Genomic DNA, 9,474 nt, shown 5'->3' with positions numbered 1-9,474 from the left:
ATAGGAGAACATGCCGGGGATGGACACGTAGGATAACATGCCGGGGATGGACACACAGGATAACATGCCGGGGATGGACACGTAGGATAACACGCCGGGGATGGACACATAGGATAACATGCCGGGGATGGACACATAGGATAACATGCCGGGGATGGAAACACAGGATAACATGCCGAGGATGGACACATAGGATAACATGCCGGGGATGGACACATAGGATAACATGCCGGGGATGGACACATAGGATAACATGCCGGGGATGGACACATAGGAGAACATGCCGGGGATGGACACATAGGATAACATGCCGGGGATGGACACATAGGATAACATGCCGGGGATGGACACATAGGAGAACATGCCGGGGATGGACACATAGGATAACATGCCGGGGACGGACACATAGGATAACATGCCAGGGATGGACACATAGGAGAACATGCCGGGGACGGACACATAGGATAACATGCCGGGGATGGACACATAGGAGAACATGCCGGGGATGGACACGTAGGATAACATGCCGGGGATGGACACATAGGATAACATGCCGGGGATGGACACGTAGGATAACATGCTGGGGATGGACACATAGGATAACATGCTGGGGATGGACACGTAGGATAACATGCTGGGGATGGACACATAGGATAACATGCCGGGGATGGACACATAGGATAACATGTCGGGGATGGACACATAGGATAACATGTCGGGGATGGACACGTAGGATAACATGCCGGGGATGGACACATAGGAGAACATGTCGGGGATGGACACACAGGATAATATGCCGGGGATGGACACATAGGATAACATGCCGGGGATGGACACATAGGATAACATGCCGGTGATGGACACACAGGATAACATGCCGGGGATGGACACATAGGAGAACATGCTGGGGATGGACACACAGGATAACATGCCGGGGATGGACACACAGGATAACATGCTGGGGATGGACACACAGGATAACATGCTGGGGATGGACACACAGGATAACATGCCGGGGATGGACACATAGGATAACATGCCGGGGATGGACACATAGGATAACATGCCGGGGATGGACACACAGGATAACATGCCGGGGATGGACACATAGGATAACACGTCGGGGATGGACACGTAGGATAACACGCCGGGGATGAACACATAGGAGAACACGCCGGGGATGGACACGTAGGATAACACGCCGGGGATGGACACATAGGATAACATGCCGGGGATGGACACGTAGGATAACATGCCGGGGATGGACACACAGGATAACATGCCGGGGATGGACACGTAGGATAACATGCTGGGGATGGACACGTAGGATAACACGCTGGGGATGGACACACAGGATAACATGCCGGGGATGGACACATAGGATAACATGCCGGGGATGGAAACACAGGATAACATGCCGAGGATGGACACATAGGATAACATGCCGGGGATGGACACGTAGGATAACATGCCGGGGATGGACACATAGGATAACATGCCGGGGATGGACACATAGGATAACATGCCGGGGATGGACACATAGGATAACATGCTGGGGGGTTTACTGACTGTAGAAAAAAACGCCAAAAGCCGAAAACAGCCGCTGTAAAAACGTCCCTTGTGCATGAGGACTAATTGTGCATTTTGGTTAATATTCTACTTCCAATCAAAGTAATTAAGTTATTGTAATGGACACAATTTAAAAGTCTTTGAAGAAGAGGTGTGTTCTAGTGGTATATATATGATCAGTTATATCTGACACTCAGTAATCCTTTGGCCACCATGTTCAATACACCCCATTGAGTTTTTCATCAAATTTACCTGGTAAATGATTATGAAATGAAATAGGTTCCCAAATTTGGTTCTCCTCAATCCTCCCCGATTGCTTGGGTGTGGGACTGGCATGTAGAGAATGGTGACACATAATGTATGGGTAATTTTTACACACATACTAGGATAAGTGTAGACAAGTGCAGGGGCGGACTGACAACTCATAGGGCCCCCAGGCAATAGGGGATCATGGGGCCCCTGTGTCCTCGCCCACACCCAAAAAAGCCTATGAAAAAGCCAATGAAAGGTACCAGGGGCATCTCATGGGGCCCCCTACTGACCTCGGGCCCTCGGGCAGTGCCCGAATGCTCAAATGGTCAGTCCGCCCCTGGACAAGAGCCAGTTAGCCTGCCAGAATGTCTTTAGAGAGTGGGAGGAGGTCGGAGTACACAGAGGAAACACATACATTAAGTAGTTTGAAGTTGGGCCTATAGTTGGAGTTTAGATACAGAGTAGTGCAGAGTTCAGGTGGTAGATGGGTGGTGCTCCTGTAATAATATTTCACCTTTACTGCAGAAAGCTGAAAGCTGAGCTGAGTTCCTTGAGTGTTAGGTCAGACCACTTAGTGATCATTGATTTGCCTGTTCAGAAATCTATAATGGGCTTTAATCTTCTCATTTGGGGCCAGATGCAGCCCTTTGCTTGCTTTTATCTGGCACTTGGAGCACTTTTTCCTCCACTGATACCAACAACGGTGCATAATTCCCCCCACTAAACCCAATGAAGGGGTACAACTCCTCCCAATGACACCAACAATGAGGCACAATTTCTCCCATTGACACCAACAATGGGGCCAAATGACACCAAGGATGGGAAACAATTCCTCCCAATGACACCAAAGATTGGGCACAATTTATACCAATGACACAAACAATGGAGCCCAATGACACCAATGAAGAGAAACAATTCTTCCCAATGACATCAATAATTGGACATTGTTTTTTCAAACTGACATCAAGACCTTTCCTACTCCCAATGGTCACAGCCCAGCCCTCCTTAAGTCTTAAGGACAGTAAACTGGCCCTTTGTTTAGAAAGTGTGGAGACCCCTGCTCTACAGGACAAACAAATTAGCTCTTCTTCCACCACATCTAAGGACTAGTAATCTGTTTTGGGGTTTGGAAATGTTTTAATCTGCTCATTATCTGGGGCCAGTTGCAGCCTTTTTCTTACCTTTATCTGGCACTTGGAGCACTTTTTCCTCCACTGATACCAACAACGGTGCATAATTCCCCCCACTGAACCCAATGAAGGGGTACAACTCCTCCCAATGACACCAACGATGGGGCACAATTTCTCCCATTGACACCAACAATGGGGCCAAACGACACCAAAGATGGGAAACAATTCCTCCCAATGACACCAACGATTGGGCACAATTTATATCAATGACACAAACAATGGAGCCCAATGACACCAATGAAGAGGCACAATACTTCCCAATGACATCACTGATTGGACATTGTTTTTTCAAACTGACATCAAGACCTTTCCTACTCCCAATGGCCACAGTCCGGCCCTCCTAAAGTCTTAAGGACAGTAAACTGGCCCTTTGTTTAGAAAGTGTGGAGACCCCTGATCTAGAGGACAAACAAATTAGCTCTTCTTCCACCACATCTAAGGACTAGTAAGCTGTTTTGGGGTTTGGAAATGTTTTAATCTGCTCATTATCTGGGGCCAGTTGCAGCCTTTTTCTTACCTTTATCTGGCACTTGGAGCACTTTTTCCTTCACTGATACCAACAACGGTGCATAATTCCCCCCACTGAACCCAATGAAGGGGTACAACTCCTCCCAATGACACCAACGATGGGGCACAATTTCTCCCATTGACACCAACAATGGGGCCAAATGACACCAAGGATGGGAAACAATTCCTTCCAATGACACCAACGATTGGGCACAATTTATACCAATGACACAAACAATGGAGCCCAATGACACCAATGAAGAGAAACAATTCTTCCCAATGACATCAATAATTGGACATTGTTTTTTCAAACTGACATCAAGATCTTTCCTACTCCCAATGGCCACAGTCCGGCCCTCCTAAAGTCTTAAGGACAGTAAACTGGCCCTTTGTTTAGAAAGTGTGGAGACCCCTGATCTAGAGGACAAACAAATTAGCTCTTCTTCCACCACATCTAAGGACTAGTAAGCTGTTTTGGGGTTTGGAAATGTTTTAATCTGCTCATTATCTGGGGCCAGTTGCAGCCTTTTTCTTACCTTTATCTGGCACTTGGAGCACTTTTTCCTTCACTGATACCAACAACGGTGCATAATTCCCCCCACTGAAACCAATGAAGGGGTACAATTCCTCCCAATGACACCAACGATAGGGCACAATTTCTCCCATTGACACCAACAATGGGACCAAATGACACCAAAGATGGGAAACAATTCCTCCCAATGACACCAACGATTGGGCACAATTTATACCAATGACACAAACAATGGAGCCCAATGACACCAATGAAGAGGAACAATTCTTCCCAATGACATCAATAATTGGACATTGTTTTTTCAAACTGACATCAAGACCTTTCCTACTTCCAATGGCCACAGTCCAGCCCTCCTAAAGTCTTAAGGACAGTAAACTGGCCCTTTGTTTGGAAAGTGTGGAGACCCCTGATCTAGAGGACAAACAAATTAGCTCTTCTTCCATTTACACTTTTGATGTCAATTTGTACGTATGAATTGTTATCTTTAGTTCCTCATGGTGCCCTTACGTCACGCCTGCATGTAATCGTCTTCCATATCTTCTAATTCTCTAAAATAATTTCTGCTATTTCTTCATTCTGTGTTTTCCTCACATCCTGTTCCTTTGAATTCAAATACTTTGACCACACAGCATTGAAAACACATCCTCTGCCGTCCAGCTACCGCACCCTGGAAGGAGAGATGAGACTCTTCATCTTGATCAGTTTATCTTTTCTAGGTAAGTGCTAAAATCTCCTACATACAATTATGGAAGTTATTATGACAATGAAATATGAAGTGAGTCTGTACACCGGAGGAATCGTGATCATGAGGGATCGGTGTTTGTAGCAAATCATAGGAATCTGTGAACAGTCGTAAAATTCTCATCTTTGAGAAGTCTGAGCTTCCAAATATAGGCAATAAAGCCTCAAAGATTACATTTATCAAGGAATAATATTGCATAGGTATAGTTTCCGTATTTTCTTTTTTTTAGATGAATATTTAACTATATAAGGGAAATGATAAAGGGAGAGGTCATTCCTGTATGAGTATTATTATTATTATTATTATTACATCGAGTTTATATAGCGCCAAAGGGTTTGCTCAGCGCTGTACAATAGGGGGGGGACAGTACATGGCACAGTACAACAATAACAAACAACGTACGAGGGGTAAGAGGGCCCTACTCTTTCGAGCTTACAATCTAGGAGGGAGGGGGTAGTGGTACAGGAGGAAGTGGCTGTGGGGGATGGAGTGGTGGGAGGAATGAGGGAGAATGGCCGTTAGGTGAGGGTGGGGTAGGCTTCCCTGAAGAGATGGGTTTTGAGGGAGCGCCTGAATGTGAGGATGGAAGGCGACAGTCTGATGGATTGGGGCAGTGAGTTCCAGAGGATGGGGGAGGACCTGGAGAAGTCTTGCAGTCGTGCATGGGAGGAGGAGACCAGGGAGCAGGATAGAAGGAGGTCCTGTGAGGAGCGAAGGGTACGGGTAGGGTGGTACTTGGGGATCAGGTTAGTGAGGTAGTTAGGGGCAGTGTTGTGAATGGCTTTGTAGGTCAGAGTTAGTAGTTTGAATTTGATGCGTTGGGCAATCGGGAGCCAGTGGAGGGATAGGCAGAGGGGGGTTGCAGAGGTGGAGCGGTTGGTGAGGTGGATGAGTCTAGCCCAGGGGTGGGCAAACTTTTTGACTTGAGGGCCGCAATGGGTTCATATATTGGACCCGGGGGCCGGACCAAGAGTAGATGAATTATGTGTATGTGTCATCCATAGTAAGTATAGTAATATTCCCCCATAGTAAGCATAGTAATTAATCCCCCATATAGTAATTCATCCCCCATATAGTAATTCATCCCCCATAGTAATTCATCCCCCATATAGTAATTCATCCCCCATAGTAATTCATCCCCCATAGTAATTCATCCCCCATATAGTAATTCATCCCCCATATAGTAATTCATCCCCCATAGTAATTCATCCCCCATATAGTAATTCATCCCCCATAGTAATTCATCTCCCCTATAGTAATTCATCCCCCATAGTAATTCATCCCCCCTATAGTAATTCATCCCCCCTATAGTAATTCATCCCCCATAGTAATTCATCCCCCATATAGTAATTCATCCCCCATATAGTAATTCATCCCCCATTTAGTAATTCATCCCCCATATAGTAATTCATCCCCCATAGTAATTCATCCCCCATATAGTAATTCATCCCCCATAGTAATTCATCCCCCATATAGTAATTCATCCCCCATAGTAATTCATCCCCCATATTAATTCATCCCCCATATTAATTCATCCCACCTATAGTAATTCATCCCCCCTATAGTAATTCATACCCCATATAGTAATTCATCCCCCATATTAATTCATCCCCCATATAGTAATTCATCCCCCATATTAATTCATCCCCCATATAGTAATTCATCCCCCATAGTAATTCATCCCCCATATAGTAATTCATCCCCTATATAGTAATTCATCCCCCATATAGTAATATATCCCCCATAGTAATTCATCCCCCATATAGTAATTCATCCCCCATAGTAATTCATCCCCATATAGTAATTCATCCCCCATAGTAATTCATCCCCCATAGTAATTCATCCCCCATATTAATTCATCCCCCATATTAAGTCCCCCCTGTGTCAATTCACTTACCTTTGCTCCGCACGTTCCTCTCGCCGTGTCCCGCGCCGTTCCGGTGTAGCATGAAATCTGTCTCCTATGAGGATCTGTCCCGCTTGACGTACGAGGAGCCTAGCTCCGCGGGCCGGATTAAAAGGTCCGCCGGGCCGTATACGGCCCGCGGGCCGTAGTTTGCCCATTGCTGGTCTAGCCGCTGAGTTCAGGATGGTCTAAAGCGGGGAGAGTTTGCACTGGAGTAGGCCAGTGAGGAGGGAGTTGCAGTAGTCAAGGCGTGAGATAATCAGGGAGTGTACTAGTAGTTTAGTGGTGTCTGGGGTAAGGAACGTACGTATCTTGGCAATGTTGCGGAGGTGGAGCCTGCATGTGTTTGTAAGTGATTTGACATGAGGTTGGAAGGAGAGGTTCGAGTCAAGAATGATGCCAAGGACTTTGGCTTGCGGGGCGGGAATGATAGTGGTGTTGTTGGTGATGATGGATAGGATGGGGGGGGGGTGTGGGCAGGGGGAAAGACGAGGAGCTTGGTTTTGGAGAGGTTAAGCTTGAGGAAATGTAGCGACATGTAGTAAAGCACAGATTCCCTTTGAAGCAGGACTAAACACAGAATATTACACTTACAGAGAATTAGCTTTGGAGCTCGGTAAGTAAAATTTCACCTAAACACAGTTTTCTCTTTTTTTGGTCATGCTCTTATCCTATAAACTTCCTAAACAAAGGGCCAGTTCACTGCCTTTCAGACTTTTAGTTGGGCCGGACTGTGGCCAGGAGGGTTGGAAAATGCCCAGCATCAGTTGGATTCCACAATGTCTCAGGCTTGGTGGTCAATGGGATTTAAAAAATGTAGTCAGTAGGAAGAGAATAGTGCCGTATTAGTAAACAGTGCACCATTGTTGGTGTCAGTGGAAGAAATAACACCTTACTGTTGGTGTCACTGAGAGGAATGTATCTAGACCAGACCAATATTTTTAGCTGCTGACTTTTAATTTTTTGGCTGCAGCTTGGAGATCCACTTTAATAGCATTGTAGATGAACCACTAGAGCAGGGGTGGGCAACTGTGGCCCTCCAGCTGTTGGTGAACTACAAGTCCCATCATGCCTCTGCCTTTGGGAGTCATGCTTGTCACTTTTGCAATGCATCATGGGACTTGTAGTTCTACAACAGCTGGAGGGCCACAGTTGCCCACCCCTGCACTAGAGGGATCAAGCATTACATTTGTAATTCGAGAGAGACCACCTTACATCAGAATTCTTCTTTACGTCATGGTCCGCCATGTCCCCTTTACATCATAGTTCCCCTTTACATCAGGGTCCGCAGATGCCCTCCTTGTACTGTAAGGGGGAACCCTGCAGATTCTGATGTAAAGGAGAACTCTGAAGACTCTGATGTAAGGGGAAATCTGGGGACTCTTGTGTAAGAGGAGGCTCTGGTGAACACATGACCACCTTACATCAGAGTTCTTCTCTACATAACAGTCCACAGTGTTCCCCTTTATACATATAATCATAATAATATACATATATTCATAATTTTCTGCCTATAGCCTCCTGAGATGTAAATCCAGCTCTGACCATTATGCAGCGCTGCAAAGGAGGAAGTGGCAGAGACTGCAGATACAGTACGAGGTGGTATCAAAAAGTTTCAAAACTAGCTCTGTTTACAAGAAAGTACATTATTTATCTATTTTGCCCACTATCACCTTCAAAATAGTCCCCTTGCTCCCAGCGTTTCTGCCCATTCTGGAATGTGTCCTGGAAGTCTTCTTTTCGAAGCGTGCCAAACACCTGCAATTCACGCTGGATCTTCATCTTTGGGCTGGATCTTCATTTTTGGGAGGAGGCAAAGTCCACAGGAGCTAAATCTAGTGAGTAGGGTGGGTGCGGAAGTGAGATCATGTTGTATCCGGCGAGAAATTCACGTGTCAGGAGAGCTTGGTGACTGGGTGTATTGTCATCCTGGAGCATCCATTTTTCTCCATTATAGATCTGGTCACTTTTGCCGAATGTCCTCCCTCAGATGCCGTAAAACCTGGCAGTAGAATTCGCTATTGATGGTCTGGTCCTGAGGACGAATTCTCGATACACAATGCCACAAATGTCACAAAAAATGATGAGCATATACTTGGTTGAGCTGTGAACCTGCCGTGCCTTTTTTGGTTATGAAGATGATGGGCTCTTCCACTGTGAAGACTGTTGATTTTTCTCAGGGTCGTACCCATACACCCAGGTTTCATCACTGGTAATGATCCTCAATATGAAGGATGGGTCATCCATGGTACACTGAAGGACATCTTCGCAGACTTCTATGCGGTGTTTCTTCTGCTTCTGGGTCAGCAGCATGGGGAAGAACTTGACAACAACTAGGCGCATGCTCAAATCACATGTGAGGATTACCTGGACTGTTCTGTATGACACCCCAACAATGGCAGCAATGTTGTGGATTGTTCTCCGATGTTCATCATGCACAAGTTACTGAATGGTTTTGACATTTTTGGGGGTTGAGCTTGTTGATGGTCTTCCTGATCTATCATTGTCTTCCACTGATGTTCTTCCGCTCTTGAAATGCGTGTGCCACTCAAAACTTGAACCACTCACTACAGCATCCCTGTAAACTTGCCAAATCATGTCAAACGTCTCTGTGGCAGATTTGCCCAGTTTAATGCTGAATTTCACATTTCCTAACTTGCTGTCCACATTGAAATAGTAGACGTGGTAACGCACATGGTCAGAATAGCACCAGTTGCACAGCTCCTGATGTACACAGGGTGATGTCTTTTGGCACACTGACTTATGAAGGTCGGTG

The 9,474-nt window shown here is 45.9% G+C and overlaps 1 protein-coding gene across 1 annotated transcript in view; it reads left to right on the top strand.

The window, feature by feature from the left end:
• Positions 1 to 4,642: 4,642 nt before the first annotated feature.
• The window catches only part of LOC149436680 (uncharacterized), a 48,656-nt gene continuing 43,824 nt past the window's right edge, over positions 4,643 to 9,474 (top strand). Inside the window, exon 1 of the mRNA XM_089661582.1 lies at positions 4,643 to 4,766. Coding sequence (XP_089517708.1) covers positions 4,730 to 4,766 — 37 coding nt within the window. The 5' untranslated portion in view covers positions 4,643 to 4,729. The remainder of the gene's footprint in view (positions 4,767 to 9,474) is intronic.

Source organism: Staurois parvus, unplaced genomic scaffold (genome assembly GCF_062004578.1).
Source record: "Staurois parvus isolate SC_StPar_1 unplaced genomic scaffold, SC_StPar_1.0 ptg001352l, whole genome shotgun sequence".
Classification (NCBI taxonomy): Eukaryota; Metazoa; Chordata; class Amphibia; order Anura; family Ranidae; genus Staurois; species Staurois parvus.
The sequence above is the reverse complement of the archived record's forward strand: the minus strand, read 5'-3'. Positions and strand labels throughout refer to the sequence as shown.